Below are 19587 nucleotides of genomic sequence, written 5' to 3'. Positions count from 1 at the left end.
AGAGAGGCTGGGGCAGCTCTCCCTTGTCATTAAGGGGCAGGGACAGCTCCCATCCCCACACCCCTCCCACAAACACTAACATGGCTTCAGACACAGCTCTTAACCACCAAGACAGCTCTTTAGCCTCAGTTCTCAACAGTTTTTATGTCACATCATAATGAATTCTGTCCAGGAAGTTTGGTCCCAGACTCTGGTAGGGTTGGGGAGAACCCTGTTTTTCAGAAAGGAAATTATGTGTTTCTAATAATCTTTAGAAGGATATATTGTTGTATGCTTTAAAATATACACAAATGAAAATCTAGCAGTAGCTGACTATTATTATAATGACTATTGAGCTTAACTATGCTGACTGTAAGACAAAGATAATGAGTACATGAGCATACATGTATTAAATAGAGAGCAGTAATTTCATACTTGGTATGAGACAGAGAAAAGGAAAGACCTCATCTGGGAATATAGCTAATATTCCAGGACACCAGAATTTTTGTGTTAATCACCTTTAATTGCCTAGAGCGTTGAGAAATTAGAGGGATCACCATTTGAAGTCATTGCACTTGGTTATGCTACTGCCTCACACCTTCCTGGAGTTCCTATTTCTCCCTAGTTTTTAAGGCTCTTTCTTGTTAAGAATGAATGTTTTTTTTCTCGCATACTCTTTCAGTTCTGGATTTCCTGAGACAGAACTTTTGTGTCTTGAATGTACCTTGTCCATTCCACCCTTGTCTTGGCTTAGCTGCAGCACCATTTTCTCCTGCAGGGGCCATGTGTTCTGTGAACTGCTTTCTCTGGCCCGCTTTTGCCCTCTCCTTCCTATCTGGGAGTTCAGAATCCCTCTTTAGGAAGGTTCATTCTTGCAGCTGTGTCTCTGTTCCATGTGTACCTATTCTGATTTCCCTGCCTAGACTGTTAGCATCTTGAAAGTGTGCATCATGCTGTTTACTTCTCTCTCCAGATGCCTACAGTGTGCTTCTTATTGAGCTTCAGTATCAGATGATTATCAGTTTCATTGCTCATATTTGTTTCTGCTTTAAAGTAAGCTGGTATAAATTGTGACATGGTAGAATTTTTGTACTGCTTTACTTTGCTGCTGAAGAGAGCATTGCAAGTCAATTTTAGATAAGTGAAAATGTAATTTTTATATTTTAACCTTTTACAGGCATTGTTGGGCTTCCACATGCAGGGCTTCATGCTAGTCACATGCCGATTTATATTTGGCATATGTGCAAGCAGGATATAGATACATTTGTACTTACATTGTTAATTTGCATTTGTTATTATGACTTCAATTTTATATTGTCTCCAGTATTAATACTTTTATCTAGGGCTAATCCCTAGCTGACAATAATATGGTATCATATTTGATATAATTAAGCATATTTTATAAGTACAGATTTATATAAAGGAAAGGAAACCTTATTTGAAAGATGAACTGCGCTATTTAAAATAGGAGTCTGAGATCTTTTTCACATTGCAGCTGAGTTAAACAAATAATCTTTTCACCATTATAAGTAGTACATGCAGTTAAAAATACATTTATACATATTATTTTTAAAAACCTAGTTAACTTTAAAATATGTAAGTTTTCTTGTCGTTTAGGGTTCTGTGAAGCTGATCATCAAGAGGGTTGCAAATCATTGGTGGTTTCTATTTTCAGATTTCCACATCCCGGAGTAATTTGCTTTAATTTCACCCAATTTAACCTATACTTCACACCATCACCATTCAGCTTTAATAGCTATGTTCTATGCATAAGAAAAGCAGATAAATGTCCACAATTAGGCTGCAAATGATTACAACTAGTTAGGGCTTTATGAAGACAAAACTTAAAGGGCTGTGGCGCCAAACAAAGCACAAAGGACTCTGGAAATGCGGCCTGAGAAGTCAGGGCTGCTGTGCATTTGATTTACACTTGGTAGTTGGTTTTACTTTTCTTAATGTATTGGCAGGTGTGCCCGCTCTGAGAATTGTTCATCGTTAAAAAATATTAGTGCTCTGTTGTTAATTTACTCTGCTTTTAAATTTATTTGCTCCCTTGAATTTCAACATAATCAGATTTAATTAAAAATATATTAAAATTGTAGCATTTAAAAAATATATAAATAGTTCATTTGAAATGTGCTAGTACTTACAGACCTTGTCAGCACATTTGTGAAATGAAGACTTTTCTGAAATCTTTATATCTGAGTTAGCTAACCCTAGTACATGTGCTGGAATTACAGCTTTTGTAATTCCATATGGAATTATTTCCTAGCTAGGATTGTGTATGCGATGGTTTTTTTTTTTTATATGTGCACACACAGAGAAAACTCAGAACTTGTTTTAATTCTGTCAGTTGCTTTCCCTCCCCTTTCTGTGGTTTATGTTCTAGTTGATGATTAGTATAAATATTGTTTTAATGTATAGAGAATTTTTTCACTGTTGAGATTTTTAAAAAATAAACTAGTCATTTTTAAGTAACAGCATTTTGGAAAATACAATTATTTTATAGTTAAAGTAATGCATAACATAGTAAAATGACAAAGGAAAATTTGTTATTTTGGTTAATGTATCTCATTACATCTCATAAAATCTTTTTGCTATTTCTTTCGAAATTCGAGGTGTAAAAATACTTTTTCTGAAAATAACTTACAATGAGTATAACCATAATATAAAACTATTTAAAATTATGTGTTAGAGTTCTGCTTTAATCATCTTGTTAGGTACTCTCTCAGAATTTTTATACTGATAAGTATAGCAGTATTAATGTTTGTCTTTTTATAATTTCTGTGCATCTAGAGTTTCAACAAAGTACTCTTCATTTTATAAATGCTGTGTTCACTTTTACGTAGATAGCATAGTTATTTAAAATATATACTTACTTTAGATACCTTATTTTCTTAAATGATAACCAAATGATGTCATCTTAGTTTGTAAAGTCAAATAAATGTAATTGGATATTCCTTGTGATTGGGGTTTTTTATTCACTGTAACAAACACGTTTATAAGAGTAGATAGACATAGTTGCTAACTTTAGAATAACGCTCAGGAATTAATTCTTCAGGCACCTTTATTTTTAAAACCAGTCTATGTGGGAAAGTGCACTGAAACCTAGCTTAAATATCCTTATTTTAACGACACTAGGTAATGTTTCCTACAGAGTAGACCAGTATGGACACGGCAAGACAATATAGCCACACAGCATCAGTTGTTTTAAACTAGTTTCATATGCTATATCATAAAACTTTCAGTCCAATCAGCAACTAAATTTAAATACTGCAAATTGTAGCAGCAAAACAATAATTCTGCTGATTAGTCCCTTTCCATCTCTTGTAAGTGAACTGTTTATGCTGTTGAGTACCTTTTGAAAGAAGAAAAAGCCAAAACAGCCTTGATTAGTCAAGGAGTAATTGGATGACTTGATTTTAGCAAGAGAATGAATTGGTTGATGATAGCCTGTAACTAAGTGTAGTGGTTCTGTTCAGATGAATACATAACATACAGTCATCAGATCTTGACAGGTATAACTTACAGACAGTGCTAAAAATCTCACGGTGGGCGGATAGGATGGACATGGAGGTCAGCACGTTTGCCATAGAGTCTTTCGTTGGAAAATTTGAGCTAACTTTTGAAGGAATTCAGAAAAAAACATTTGTATTCCCCCACTTCGGGGGCAAGTGGAACAATCTTTTATCTTATCACTAGAGCTCCCTGTTTGGTGCTGTAGAAATTTGGGTATTTAACCCTTTTCAATTGGGTCACTGTTGTGTCCTCTCATTTTTGAAGACCCTAAAGTGAATGAAGATCATAGTTTTTACTGCAGCCATTGGGGAAAGCTTGAAGTCTTCGTTGTATTCATATCTAACTGATGGAAGTCTTGGTTATTCCAGAATGTTTGTACCCGATGGTCTTATTTATAGCTCCCTAATTATGTTAAAGGCTGCATATGAAGTAGAATAGAGTACAATTTTTTTAAACTATGTATTCATATAACTACTCTTCAGTAAACCCAGTTGTACTATTATCCTCCAAAAGTATAATACACTAATTGCCCCTTCTGTGCTTTGATGTGCTATATGGGCCCACAAGTGCCAGTTGCATAAAATATGGAGCCATTTTTTTGCTGTGTGAATGAATGAAATAGCAGAGGCAGACCTGTAGAACTAGCTAGAGGGGATGATGTCACAAGGTACAGACCTTCTGAGTTGCTCTGGTACTGGCTTTGATTTGGCACCACCTGGTGGTGAGTACTTGCTTTGGCTTAACAATCAGTGGTAATGGTTTTTTGTGAGATCTCACAGAGTAGGCTTCTAGAAGTCTCTCAAGGTCAGTACCTACTTGTTGGGCCAATTTGAGTGGGTTATGTTGGAAGACTATTGGGAATGTCAACTTACACAGTTGGCTTCCAAAAGACACACTTGCTTTATTGTCCCTAGTCTCTCTAGTCTTTACTCTTCCTCCCGTGTTTCATTTACCAGTTTCTAACTGTGAGTCATGTATCCCAGACTACAATCATTTTTCGATATATGTTGCCTGGTTTGGGGATTTCTACTACTTTCATGGTGCTTTTTTTGTTTGGACCCAAGTAAGGTAGATATGGTGGTCATCCTCCTATTCCAATACCAAGTCAACGGTGTGTTTCTTTCCTCTATTCCCCCTGCCAAATACTAGAAAACTGAGTTTAAAGTAATTGATATTTTGAATAAATGCTGTAAAATACCTGTTTTAAAAATTAATAGCCATTTTTTTATTTCTAGCTATTACATGTTTACAAGCATTTAAACACCGGCTTCAAATTTCAATAGCAACACTATTTTCTCTCTTCTCACAGCATCAATACATTTAAATGTGGCACTAAAAATAATTTGTACTTCCTTCAAAACCAGTTTAAGAATCTGAATCTAAATTTTATATTGCATCCATATAACACTTGTTTTCCAGTTTGAAACCTTGAGGTTGTTTTTCTCTATCAACTTGTAGTACATACTGATTCTTCCTTGTTATCCTTGATCCTAAATTTATTATCTTACATTTATGTGCTGGTCTGTTTTTCCTATAAAATTGTAAATATCTTGAAGAGCAGAAATTGTTATCAGTTTTTTCCTCCTTTCTATAAAGGTTTTATTATGCAAAGGAGAACAAAGGGGCTGAGCTCTTCTTGGAAGCTGTTTTCTTCATGGTAGCTTGGACATTTCTCAGCTTCTTTTCCATTGTGTGTTCCTGCCCTTTTTTGGTGAACTTGAGGGGCCATTCATTCTTAAACACTCGTGTAGTTTAGTTTCATAGTTGGGGTGGTTCGGATTGGATCGTTTCTCATGGAATTTCTCATTGTCCAGGCTCTGTGCCTCATCTTACCCTGTGCTCTTGGTTACCTTATGTGCTTTTTTGGGGTCTACACTTTTGAAATGACTTAGCTCAGAGTCACGGAAGCTGCTTGGCAGTGCCTACTCCAGTCCTTGTCTTGGAGAAGTGCCTTTAGCTTCTGGTACTCTTTTTACCCAATATCCAATAGGCACTTGTAGAAAAAAATATCTTTTAAGATGTGTATTTTTATGATGGTATACATATTCCATCCCAGCACGCAGGCTGTACACATGAGAATCAAAACAAAACAAAAAAGTCACATTCATCCTTAAAATGCATAGCTTGATCTCCCTCAGCAACAAGGCAACCCTTGTTGAATTAAGATCTAAGAATTCTCTGCCATCTCTGACTCATAAGAGAATAATGGAGATTTACTTGGAATAAAATGCAATAAGATAATTTTTGAGTAAACTGTCCTAAGCCATATTCTAAGTATGGCTTCTGAGAAAATCAGTTTTAAATACTTCTGATGAGTAATATTCTAAGGTGGAGAAAAAAAGCAGTGAAAGTGGAAATAGGTTTTTACTGCCATTGCTGTGTGCATTGAATAAAGTGGCCACAGGAACTGCCTGCCATTCTGTAAATAGACTGAGCAGCAAATCTGAGTGTTACATTTTCTAGCGTTGGTGCCATAGTAGCCCACTTTGAAACTCAGCCTTCCCATCCTTCATTTTCTACACTCTAATTCATGTTTCTGCTGAGAATATTCTTTCTCTTCTAACATGCCACAGCAAATCCACACAGGATTTTTCATAGCCTTAGTCTCACTGAAATGAAATCTCCTCAACAGTGCTTTCTCTGGCCATACCCTTTATTTAAATCACTATAATAATATGCCCACTCTATTCCTATGACTTGTAACATGCACATTAAACATTGAAGCATATGGTTCTGTTCCTAGCTACCTGATTTTGAAGACTGCATGTTGACTGTCTTTCCACTTTTCACCTGTGTCTTGCTCAGAGCTGACATACAGACACTTTGGTAAAAGGTAAAATAATGAATTAGAGAATCAATGAATGAACAAATTCTTAATGCAGTTATTCGTGTTGAGAATAAATAAATAATCCCAAAGCAGAACTATAAATGTTAGAAGCTAAAACAGCAAAAGATAAAATTTGTAGCACACATTAAAATATTTAACAAATATTACAAGGAAGCCAATTGCTAAGCATACCAAACACATAAATTAGTAGATTCACCAAAGTCCTTGTAATTTCTCTTCACCTCTGAATTTTGTGACTGGTAGTGCTGGGTTACAATCTCTTAGGTTATGAAACACCTGTGTACACTTCCACAGAAGTGCTCTTGTGATTTTTCTCACTTGCTCACTTACACTCTGTCTGAATGATCCATGCCAGCTTGCATCAAAACAAGGCTACACCCATTCTTAAATTAAGTAGCTCCATGTTCCTCTACCTGGGAGCTCTCTATCAACCCTGACTTGTAGCTTGGGAGACTTAATGATCACAATCGAGCACTTAGGCTCTCATTATAAACATGACATGAAACTAGATGAATAGTCAGGTGTTAAATAAAGTCAAGTTTACAAAGACTTTGGTTAGTGGGTAAGAAAAATGATATTAAATTGAGGGGGAAATGTGTAACAGTTAAAAATATCTGATTTTTAGCAGAATGTGACTAGAAGACAGTAAGCTGCTCAGGAGGAGCAGGAGGAGCAGGAGGAGGGAGACATAGGGACAAACCTGAGGGACTCTCAGGATTAAGGATTCTGTCTGATCCAAGAGTTTGGCTTCAGCTGAGGATTTGAAGATGGTGAAGATAAAGTTAGAGAGGCTTTTTCTACAGAGAGAAGACACATGTGTTTTAGAAGTTAGGTAGCGAGTGGAATGGTTCAGTAGAGCAAAAGTAGCCCAGCATTGGAAGTCAGGTGACCTCAGTAAAATACCGAGTCTACTGCTGTACATGTAAAGTATCTAGTAATATGTTGTAGAGCAGGCAGGGAGTCTTGCTGAGGAGCGAGTCCTGTCCTCATTAAGGAACTTCTTTTCTTTTTTGGAAAGAGTTGCTGTGTTACAGCAACTAAACATGTAAAATCCTTGAGCATAATTAACTACAGGTGTTGACTCTGAATTATGATTCATAACTTTTAAGCAACTTTAAGGATTTCTTAAATAGTATGATTGTATAATTATCTACAGTATAAGTATAGTACTAATTTAACTGTTAGGCAGAATTTTCTGGTGTTCTGTACATTTGAAAACTTGTGTTATGGATTGTAATGTCTTCCTTCGTGGCAGTTAAGTGGTGTTACTCAAAATCAAAGGCACTATTTGCTTATGGCTATACCAGGAGAAGCTTCCATTTTAAACAGAGTTTATATTTTTATATCTGTTTCTTTTTGTCTCATCTCTCTTACCCAATGCTTTGATTCATTGATTAAAAGTATGTTGTTTTTAATTTTAATGAATTCTTAGAGTTAGGAGAAAATAATAAAGATTTTTGTTTTTTTTAGCTCTTGGAACTCAACTGACCCACTTTATTATTCTGTCTTATATTAAATACCTATTTGTCTTAAGATGTGGATTATTTTAATACAGCAGTTTTGATTGCTTCCTTATAAGTTAATTAACTGTTTGGTGCCAAAGCCCTATGTGAATCAGTTGATTTGTTTAGTTTTAGATTGGCCTCTCAAAATCAGTGACGTGTTCATTTTGTTTTACTACATTTAAAATGTTTTACTTTATGTGTTTGAGTGTTTTGCCTGCATGTGTGTATGTGTACCATGTGAGTGCCTGGTACCTTCAGAAGTCAGAAGAGGGCATCAAATCCCCTGGAACTGGGTTTACAGACAGTTGTAAGCCATGTGGGTGCTGGGAACCAAATGTGTCATCTGCAAGAGCAGCCAGTGCTCTTTACACTGAGCCATCTCTCCAGCTCCATCACAAAGGGTTTTGAGAACTCATATCAGTTCTTGAATATATAAGTGGAGTGATAATTTTCTTCCTCCTTGCCAACATTTGGTTTTAGATCTTTTCCCTATGCTGGAAGAGAAACAAGAGTAAGAAGAAAGAACTAAGGCAAATGCAGCTTACTCCAGCTACCCACAGTGGGATTCCTGTTCCACCAGAGAGTGGTTAGCCTGTAGAGTAGACAGCAGACGTTTGTGCTTGCGTACATGTCTTATGTGCACAAACTTTTTGCAGGATCTCAAATAATAGGTTTTCCCCCGGAAAGTGAAAGAGTTATGAGGTGCTGGGGCTCAAACCCAGGGCTTTTTTGCAGAGCAGGCAGGCTGGAGTCTCATCTCCCGTCCTTTGTTAGTTATTTTGCCTAAGGACAACCCATCCAACCCAGTTATGCTGCTCCGTGCATGCTTTTGTGTTAAGTGATTAGCAGTTTATTACCTGACTTTATATTTCTGGTTATAAAATATTTTCGTTTTCAAAGATTATAAATATAGCTATCCAAAGTAATTATAATTTGAGTGACACAACTTTTCAAGTATTTTAGACCTTGAAGATTAAGACTTAAAATTGCATTTAAAAGAGAATTTTGTTAATCTTCTTTATTTCTTTGTTTTCTTCAATGAGCTTTGTTCCCTGATATTCTTAAATAAGACAAATGAAGTACTTATTTATTAGTATGTATGTGTACATATTCACATGTGAGTGTATGCGTGTGTTTCCAATGTGGAGGTTAAAGACTGCTGTCAGGTTTCCTTCCTGATCATTCTCCACCTTATTTTTTGAGGTATGATCTCTCACTGAACTTGGAGCTTGTAGTGTTTGGTTAGACTAGTTAGCCAGCAAGACTATGGGGTCCATCTCCTCTCCCTTTTCCTCCTGGCTTGCACATAGTCACAGGCAGGTGCAGCTATGCCCCGTTTTCACCTAAGTGCCGGGAATCTGAACTCAAGTTCTCACACTCAAGCAGCAAGCACTTTATGTGCTGGGCTCTTTCCAGCCCCATGAATGGACTTTTAAAAGTAAACAGAACACATTAAAGTGCTTGTCTTTCCTTTTGTAATTTAAAATAGTTATTTTATATAATCCATAGTTAAGAATTACAAATTCTGAGGTCTAGCTGTGAATTACAATCTGCTTTCTTGTCAAGGTAGGTCTTTTTCATAGATCATGGCTAGAATTTCAGTGGACCTCTAAGCTGGGGTTTAAACTGCACTTCTAAAGTCAGAACATTTAGAGTATGCACTAAATAGCTCACTGCTCCTACCCCCAACTACCTCTCCTCTTCTATTCAATGAAGCACTTTTGTTGTGTTATTTATGAAAAGTAAATGGTACCTTGCATTTCCCAGTGTTTGTGAATAAAGCCATAAAGATAGTGAGAGAATTGCCCATGCAAGCTTACCTCTCTCCAAGCACTTGCCCTCTTGGAATATGTGAGTCTCTCTGGGTTCGATCCTAGTACCATCAAACAAGAACAAAAGCCGCTGCCTTGTAGTATTTATTAACTATGCTACTCAGAAGGCTAAGGAGGGGGTGTTTCTGGAATGCAAGCGTTTGAGTCCAACTTCGGCAGCAGTGAGTTCCAGGATAGAAAGAATGAAGAGTATAAAGAAGTTGTAAATGGAGGTTTGACATACATGGAATTTTGAAGATGTGATTAGAACTTTGAAAAGATAAAATTTAAATATTATATTCTTGTCTTGATTTCCAACTTTATATTTAATGAGAAATCTGCTTTAAAAGGCTGGCGCTGTAGCTCAATGATAGATACTTGCCTAGTATGCTCAAGATCCCAAGATTAAAGTTAAGCTGAACGGCTAGTAATACAGTAGTGGGGCTCTTGCCCAGCATGCAGAGGCCCTGGGTTTGATTCCTAAAACTGATCAAAACAGTTACAAAGCTATGGCCAGTGAGATGGCTCAATGGGTAAAATCACTTGTTGGTAAGCCTGATAACATAACTTTGATCTCCAGAACCCATGTGTGATAATTTAAAGGAGAAATGTCCCCCATAGTCCCTGACATTTGAGTACTTGTTCTAAGTTGGTAATGCAGTTTGGGGAAGATTAAGAGGTGTGGTCTTGTTGGAGAAAGTGTCTCACTAAAGGCAGGCTTTGAGAGTTAAAAGGCCAGATGCCATTCCTGGGTCACTCTTTCTGCATTGTGACTGTGGTTTAAGATGTGAGCTCTGAGCTTGCTGCTCTAGTCATCATGCCTGCCTATTGCCACACTTCCCTGCTAGCAAGTTAACGAACTCTCATCTTTCTGAAACTGTAAGCAAATAACCCCTTCCTCCTGTGGGTTGCTGTGGTTGTGGTGTTTCCTTACAGCTATAGGAAATTAACTAATGTAGCATGTGATGGTGGAAAGAGAGGACTTGCTCCACAGATTTCTCCCTTACTGCCACATGTGTACTGTGGCATCTATGTGCCCTCACTCATATACAAATAATAAATGAAAGCAGAGAAAACGGTAAGCAGGCAGGGGACCACAGGACCATAATGAGCTCACCACTTTATATGTTGACTTAAAAATGAAAGCATTTTTGTAATATGTCTTCTTAACCTTTCAAGGTGTGGCTTCCTAACTTTCTAGTGGTTTTATTAGGAATGAATCAGAATGTAGATTTTTTAGGACACTTGCTAATTACTTTGAAAGAACCTGGAATGTAAAGTGAAACAGTCCACTGTACAAATGTCTTGATGCTGAATTAATAGGACTATATGCTGTGTGGTGTTTCTTATCTTTTTGCTTCTCAACCTTCCAGTGCTGCACCCTTTCATACAGTTCCTCATGGTGTGCTGACCCCAACCGTCACATTATTTTCATTGCTACTTCAGAACTATAATTTTGCTACTGCCATGAATTGTAAATAGTTTTGAAGACTGAGGATTGCCAAAGGAGTTGTGACCCACAGGTTGAGAACTGCTGTCCTTGCACGTATGCATTTTGGTTATATAATACCTTTGGCTTTGTACCTGGTTTAAGCATTTAAATTTATATATATTGGCTTTACAGTAATTCACATAAAAATCCTTTGGCTTGAAACTTCATGGTGATCTCTCTTCTTTCTGCCTTCCACTGACTCCATTACTGTTCATGTCCAGATGAAGTTGTTTTCTGTATCTGTCACTTTACATCTCTTCTTAATATCCATTGAGATTCTTACAGTGTTTGGAGTGCAGTTCCTATTCCTGCTTAGTCTTTAACAGTGCTCTTCAGACTCATCACTCACTGGCATAAGAGCCATGCTGACTTCCTGCTGACTGACAAGGAAGTCCACGCTTAACTCTGATATCTATCTATAACTCCTATCATCTCCCTCTATCTGAGAAGCAAATGCTTATCTTCTATTCTTCAGAGTAACTTCTTGTCACTAAGCATTGTTCATTTCAACTTTCATTTATAAAATAATTTATTTTTATTTCATGTGCATTGGCATTTTGCCTGCATGTATGTCTGTGTGAGGTGTCAGAAGCTCTGGCACTGGAGTTACAGACAGGTGTGAGCTGCCATGTGGGTGCCGAGAATTGAACCTGGGTCCTCTGACAGAGCAGTCAGAACCTCAAACTCATACCTTCTGTTTCCACTTCTCAAATACTAGGAATCCATGGGTTGCTGCTGTTCCTGGCCAGTGCCTGTGATCCTTGCTGTAATGGAGGCACATGGTCTGAATGACAAGAAGGTTAAGTAAGACGTGGAGGATTGGCAGTCATAGACAGTGCTTTCAGAATGTTCGGCTTTGAACTAGGGGAAGGAGAGCTGTAACTAGAATGAGATTAATGTCCTGGAATGAGTGACATATTTGATTTAATAGAGAATTTTAAATTTACTGAAATGTTTAAGGGAAAGAATTCTTGAAATGGTAGAAGTACTAATACAGGAGAGAGACATAATAGCTTATGGTCTTGATAAGTAAAAGGAAGTCTGGGAGCAAACATTGATAGGAAGAGAGGGAGGGACTGAAAAGAAATAACTTTTATGACACTCAGTGAAAAATATCTTATACAATTGTCTATTTATATAGAGGCCAGTAACTATAGTGATTATTTAACAACATCCCTCCAGTAAATGCATTAGGAAAATTTAAGTGGTAGTTTCTTAATTACAACCCTCAATTTTATCCAAGCAGATACTGGAGAGGAACCTGGTGTTTGAAATTCTGTTAGAAGCATAGGATCAATGTTAATTTAAGCTGCTTTATCAGTTTGTCTCACTTAAACTTTCCACAAAGAACAGTTTTTATAAAAACAAGCTACTCTTTTCTAAAACACAATAAAGAAGTTTAATTTTCAAAATAGTATCTTAAGCTTAGTTACAATTTTGATCTTACAGTAATTAGCCAGAACAAGAAAAATCATAATATCTGTATGTTGTGCCCAACCGTGTGTGTGTGTGTGTGTGTGTGTGTGTGTGTGTGTGTGTGTGTTAAATACAACAAATCTCCATTTTTAAAACTAGGTCTAAATTGGATTCCACCACAAGGATTTCTTACCCAGCAATCCTGTCATGTTTGCTTTAATAACATCTTCATTTCAAGCCTGTTTCCCCTGCTTGCGTGCATCTCATCCCACCCCACTCTGGTAAACACACTTGGCATTTGTGAAGGTCCAGCTACCGCTTTAGTTTTCATCCAATATTTCCTTCTTCCTGCAGTAAAGTAGGAAATGCTCTCATGTGCCTATTGCACCCCCGTGCTGTCGATACTGGGTGCTCAGCTTTCTGGGGTGCTGTTGAGTCAGTGCAGCCGTCAGCCTCTATAGAAAGACAGCTGTTCAGGGTACTTCTCACTCTGCGGGACGATACAGTTTGTTCTTCTTTACTGTGTCCTTAGACATGACCTTGAACCTTTGATGTTCTTATTTCTGCCCCATGAGTACTAAGGTTGCTGGTGTGTCCCAATACACCTAGTTTAAGCACTCTTGGAGAGCAAACCAGGGCTTCCTGTGTGCCTGGGCCGTCTGTCTCTGAGCTGGGTGCTGCATGTGCTGCCCTCTTGTCTCTTTGTAAAGTCAATCATGGCAAGAAAGAGCATTGTTCCCTCGGGCGGGTGGGTGGGCGGGCGGGCGGGGCTTATGTGTCGGTTGTGTTTAGTAAGAAATACACCAACTTAGGAGACTTAGTTTTTGTTTTTGTTTTTTGATTATTTTGTTCATATGAACTTGACATCATCTAATATACCAGTTCAATACTTAAAGCACTTAAATATTTAAATACCTATATTTTATGGCTTACTACTGAACAGTGGACATTAGTATTAAAAATGACTTTTAAAAATACTAGGCAGTTGCAATTTAGAACTCTTTATAACTCATAACAAGAATATCCTAGACTATGTTGCATAAAAATTAACTATATTTGCTGTTGTTTCTTTATCAAATTTATACTAACTCATGATTTCTATAATGCTTCTGTCTAAAATACCTCTTAGGTCATATAATCAAGTAGATGATTTTTATGAAATTAATTTGTTTATAAGTGTTTATTGTTTTGTACCTGTATCACTGCTTTCTGTTTATAATATTTCATAGCATTTATTCATTTTTTTATGTGATACTGTTCTTTATCTGGTAATTTGAGTAAATCCCAATAGAATTATGTTGCCACATTATGTCTTCAGAAGGGCATAAAGTCAGTACACATGCTTCAGTAATATCTGGTTGTTTTACCCTTATGTTTCTAGTTGGCAATTTGAAATTATGGCTTCAACTGCACTTTAAATATGTGATAATAGCATGTGTTTCTAATAAGGGCCAGTACCATTTTGTTCAGATAGTGTGAATGGTTGTCACTCATATATGACAAATGCACCTTCATCTGCTTCTTTGATAGCCCCCTAAAAACCATACCCTCAAATCAGGCCGATGAAATTAGCTGCTGTGTAAATTGTGTGTCTGAGTGGTTCATTATCTAATCACCGTCAGAACCACAGTGATAAAGTAGATTGAAGCAGAGAAGAGGTCTGCCAGATGATTTGAGCCCCCCACCCCCCCAAATCTGGTTTCCCTTGGAAACCCTAATAGTGCAGTTTAAAACTTGAGGCTTTCGTGCCTTGCATTCAGTATCTCTTATATGCCAAACTTGAGAGCAACCAGTAGTTCTGGAATAAAATTTTGTTTTCCTATTTTACTTGTCAGTTTTTTAAATGTTGACGCTCTTGAACTACTATGTCTGTGGTTATTTGTTAAGTATTACCCGATGGAGAGAAGTGCTATGGCCTGCTTGAGAAGAGTTAAGAACTCGGTAGCAGTTTGCGCAATGTCTGAAAGTCCTCCACTCTGTTACTGTGATTACGATCACCTTCTATATCATCTGTTAATTGAATCCATTTTTCATTCATTGTAGGTGCTTTTGAAGACGATGATATCACGCATGTTGAAGGAAGTGTAGATCCCATCCGAGACATAGAGATAATTCACGAGGAGCTCCAGCTGAAGGACGAGGAGATGATTGGGCCCATTCTAGACAAACTAGAGAAGGTGGCCGTGAGGGGAGGCGACAAGAAACTGAAGCCCGAGTATGTAAGTAAGCATTTATAGCTCTCAGGAAACACTTAAGTATGCTGTTCTCAGTTTAAAAATAAGCACATGAACTATTTTATATTGTTACTGAACTTTAGAATAAAATAAAAAATCAAAAGAGCATGTTTCTTTTTTGTATTTCTGTTGTAAGCAGGCCTTTACTGAAACTCTGGGCTTTCTTACTTCCTCTGACGCTCCCCTCTTTATGCCATGCAGCTGATTTCTGTGACGTCTTTGTTTCTCTCCTGTGTTCTCTTCCTCCAGGCAGCTGCTGAGATTCACAGCTGCCTACCTTAGGGGTATTCTTTTAAACTCTAATACAATTGTCTTCTTTTAATAAACTTTGACTTTTCTTGAGAAGGAAGGAAAGAAAGATCCTACACTTGCCTTCTGAATTTGGGGACACAATCAACAAGTAAGAGTAAAAACAGTTTGACTTGGGACTGGAAGATATGTGCACTGCCAGTTTCCTTGGTGTGCTTTACCTCCTATTTCCTGTGCTCATTTCCTACTTATACATGGTAGAGAGTGGAGAGGTAGCTAATGAGGTACATGAGGGTTAGGATAGAGAAGAAAATGGAAAATGGGTATAAAATATTCCTTGGGTTGGGAGAGAGGACTGGTGTGAGGCAGTGTCTTCTGGACATGACAGGAAAGCTGTACTCATTAGCTCACAGCAGCTGTGGCACAAGACCCGCACGTGATGAAGCCAGTCTGTGTTCCAGCATGGAGCATGGAAGGGCTCGCAAGCCCCCACCCCAGGTGAAGTGATGTTGACATTTCACAGCTTCTGGGGAAGGAAGAGTCCGGTTATAGTTAATGGTCTATCTCTTGTCGGGTTGACTGTGCTCTGGTGGATGATCCAAACTGATGATACAAAGTGACTTGGTGGGTTATTTATATTAAAAAAAAAAAAAGACACAAAATTTTGGGGGTTGATCTGAAAGCAGTTAAGGTAACTATGATCAAAATACAATGTATGAGTTATCAAAGAATTAATAAAATATGTTGAAAAACACTACGAAGGACACAAAAATAGCATTCCTGTGGATAGGGATAGTTCTTAATAGTAGAGTGCTTGCTTAGCACATGTACACACATATATGAACACCCTCACACATGAATGTATACCCCTGGCACACACATGCACAGATGCCAGGCATGGTGGCAGATGCCTGTACTTGAGAGGCCAAGGCAGGAAGATAAGGAGTTAAAGACCAGCCTCACTCATTGCACGAGAAACTGTCTCATAAATAAAATGGGGTGGTGAGGTGGCTCATTAGACAAAGGCACTTGCCACCCAAGTCTGGCAGTCTGAGCTTGATTCCCCAGAATCCGCTTGGTGAGAGAAAGAAACCTGACTAACATAGTTGTCTTCTGACCACATGTGCTCTGTAGAAAGTGGCACACACCCCATTATGTGCACAAATATATGTTTGAAATATCTCCTATCTTGTCTTATACAAGCTTTATTGTTAACCTTTCACATTTAAGTTTGCAATCTGTCTGAGATTTATATTGTTTTTAGTAGTGTTCAGGTAGTCATTCAGTTAGATTCTGTCCCTCATTTGGAATGTCAACACTCTCTAAAATAATTCTCTTCCTACTTCAATGAATGTTCCCTTGGTCATAACTCAAAGAGCTCTGTGGTATCTCAGCTCTTTGCTGAGGATTAGCAGATGATAGCACAGTGTACAGGAGTTTTACTGTTGTCCATAGAAGAGTGAGTTGCCTTGGTCATGGTGAACAGACACCATGACCAAGGCAACTCTTCTAAGGACAACATTTAATTGGGGCTGGCTTACAGGTTCAGAGGTTCAGTCCAGTATCATCAAGGTGGGAACATAGCAGCATCCAGGGAGGCTTGGTACAGGAGAAACTGAGAGTTCTACATCTTCATCTGAAGGCTGCTAGCAGAATACTGGCTTCCAGGCAGCTAGGATGAGGGTCTTAAAGCCCATGCCCACAGTGACACACTTATCCTCACAAGCGCACACCTCCTAACAGTGCCACTCCCTAGGCCAAGCAAATACAAACCATCACATGAAGCAACAGTGGTGCTCCCGTTTATCATAGCCTTTACGTAGTTGTGTCCCCTCTGTCCCCTCTGTCCTAACAGCACGCTTGCTAAAATGTTGCCAGTCATACTAAAGACCCACTCTACTCTACTATGGCCTCATTTTAACTAAGTCTCAAGGGGGAAAAATAGAATTTCTTATTTATTTATTTGATTGATTTATTTATTTTATATATGTGAGTACACTGTAGCTGTCTTCAGACACACCAGAAGAGGGCATCAGATCTCATTACAGATGGCCGTGAGCCACCATGTGGTTGCTGGGAATTAAACTCAAGACCTCTGGAAGAGCAGTCAGTGCTCTTAACCGCTGAGCCATCTCTCCAGGCCCAAAATAGAATTTCTTGAAGGATGAATTAGAGACATTCCTGAAACGTGAAGCCCAGGCTGGCTTTGAACTATGATCATCCTGCTCTTGGCCTTCCAAGTGCTGGGATTTTGGGTATGTGAAAACATACCTGGCTTAAGCTAGGCATAGTCTTAAATGATTATGTATCTCAAACTCTGAGCCAAGGATGCACTTAATTCTTGATCCTCCTATTTCCATCTTCCAAGTTTGGGGATTTCAGAGGTGTGCCTCTGCATGTTCTGCTTGGCATAGAACCCACCATTCTGCTCATGCTAGGCTATCATGTTGCCATCTGACTTAGCTCTTCAGCCTCTAAAAACATCATTTCTAAAGGCAAAGGTATGAAGAGAAGTAGTTATTGATGCTGAAGAGTGTCCTTTCATTTTCCTGTACAATCTCCAGTTAACGAAGGCAAGCTGTTTAAAATGAAACCCATGTCTGTTCCTGTAGCCCAGGCTGGCCTGGAACTCACAATGTATCTGGTTTCACACTCATGGTAATTTTTCCACCTCAGCCTTCTGGGTGCTAAAATTACAGGTGTAAGCCCACCATACTCCATTTTTCTTGTTCTTCTCCCCACTCCTCTGTACTGGCCAGGCTGCCCTTGAATGCAGTAACCTCCTGTATCCATCTCTCTCTCTTTTTTTTCCTTTGGTTTTTCAAGACAGGGTTTCTCTGTGTAGCCCTGGCTGTCCTGGAACTCACTCTATAGACCAGGCTGGCCTCGGAACTCAGAAATCCGCCTGCCTCTGCCTCCCGAGTGCTGTGATTAAAGGCGTTCGCCACCACACCCGGCTAGTAGGCATTCTTAATGACTGAGCCATCTCTTGCCCCACAGTCGATGTCTTAGTTATCCATTAAGATAAGTGCTGAAGTAGAAGATTCCTGCTCTAAAAATGGTATTTATCATGGTAAATTATACATAGTATAACATTCATTTTAAGTATATAATTCAGTGGTGTTGAGTAGTCCTCACTTGAATTTTTCATAGAGAAATTCTGTGGACTTTAAACAACGACTTTCCGTGGGGTAGCATTAGTGATGCATGCCTTTGCCCAGAGATTTGGGAGGCAGAGGCAGGAAGATGCATGTGAGTTGTAGACCAGCATGGTCTGTTAAGTGAGCTCCAGGACAGCCTGGGCTACATAGAAAACCCTGTCTTCAAACAAATGGCAGTGATTTCTTACTTTCTACTGGTAGCTTTTGTTTTCCTTTCTGTCTCCAAAGATTTGCCTATTCTAGATGTCTTTTTTTGTTGTTGTTTTTAAAGATTTATTTATTCATTTAATATATATGATATATTATATTATATATTATATTTATAATATATGGCACACAAGAAGAGGGCATCAGAACCTCTTACAGATGGTTGTGATCCACCATGTTGTTGCTGGGAATTGAACTCAGGACCTCTGGAAGAGCAGTCAAGTGCTCTTAACCTTTGAGCCCTCTCTAGCCTAGATGTCTTATAAAATATAATTAAATGGTATTTATTCTTTTCTATTTGGCTTATTACATTAAAATAATACATTAAGAATGTCAAATGCTTAGGTAAACTTCTACTTTTTTATCCTTTTATTTATGTATTTATTTTTATGTGTATGTGTGAGTGCCTGCTTATGTGTATGTGTATTATGTGAGTGCCTGGTACCTATAAAGGCCTGAAGAAAGTCTCAGAACTGCCTGTAACTAGACATGAGCAGCATATGAGTAGGAACGGAACTCTCTGTAAGAGCAGCAAGTACTGTTAACCTCTGAGCCACTGCTCTAGACCCTTTATAGCTACTATAAAGTAAGTTTATAGAAATCAAACCCTAAAGTTAAATAAACACTTCAGTAGATCAATCAGTTTAAAACTTCACAATGCATAGACTAGGAAGATAGCTCAATTGGCAAAATGCTTGTAAGAGGTCCTAAGTTTGATCTCCAGAAGCTACATATAAAAGCAGGGTGCTTTAGCACATTTATATTCCCTGTACTACAGAGACAGAGGCAGCAGAATTCTTCTGACTTACCGGCCAACCAGCCCAGCCTGGTGAGCTCCAGGCCAATGAGAATGACACTCCCAGGCTCCTGAAGAATGACACTGAATTTGTCCTCTGGCCATCACATGAACACTTACATGAGCAGAAACACACACAGAGAAGAGTGATGAGAGCTGGAGAGATGGCTCAGTCATTAAGAATGCCTACTGTTAGCCGGGTGTGGTGGCGCACGCCTTTAATCACAGCACTTGGGAGGCAGAGGCAGGCGGATTTCTGAGTTCGAGGCCAGCCTGGTCTACAAAGTGAGTTCCAGGACAGCCAGGGCTACACAGAGAAACCCTGTCTTGAAAAACCAAAAAAAAAAAAAAAGAGCCTACTGCTCTTTGA

The 19587-nt window shown here is 38.4% G+C and overlaps 1 protein-coding gene across 2 annotated transcripts in view; it reads left to right on the top strand.

Moving 5' to 3' along the window:
• Ola1 (Obg-like ATPase 1) overlaps positions 1 to 19587 on the top strand; it is a 121647-nt gene that overhangs the window by 42921 nt on the left and 59139 nt on the right. For both annotated transcript variants that reach the window (NM_025942.2, NM_030091.1), the window contains exon 5: positions 14614 to 14789. In NM_025942.2, the coding sequence (NP_080218.1) occupies positions 14614 to 14789 (176 nt within the window). The remainder of the gene's footprint in view (positions 1 to 14613; positions 14790 to 19587) is intronic.

This window comes from Mus musculus, chromosome 2, assembly GCF_000001635.26.
Source record: "Mus musculus strain C57BL/6J chromosome 2, GRCm38.p6 C57BL/6J".
Lineage (NCBI taxonomy): Eukaryota > Metazoa > Chordata > Mammalia > Rodentia > Muridae > Mus > Mus musculus.
This window is presented reverse-complemented; position numbering and strand designations above follow the sequence as displayed.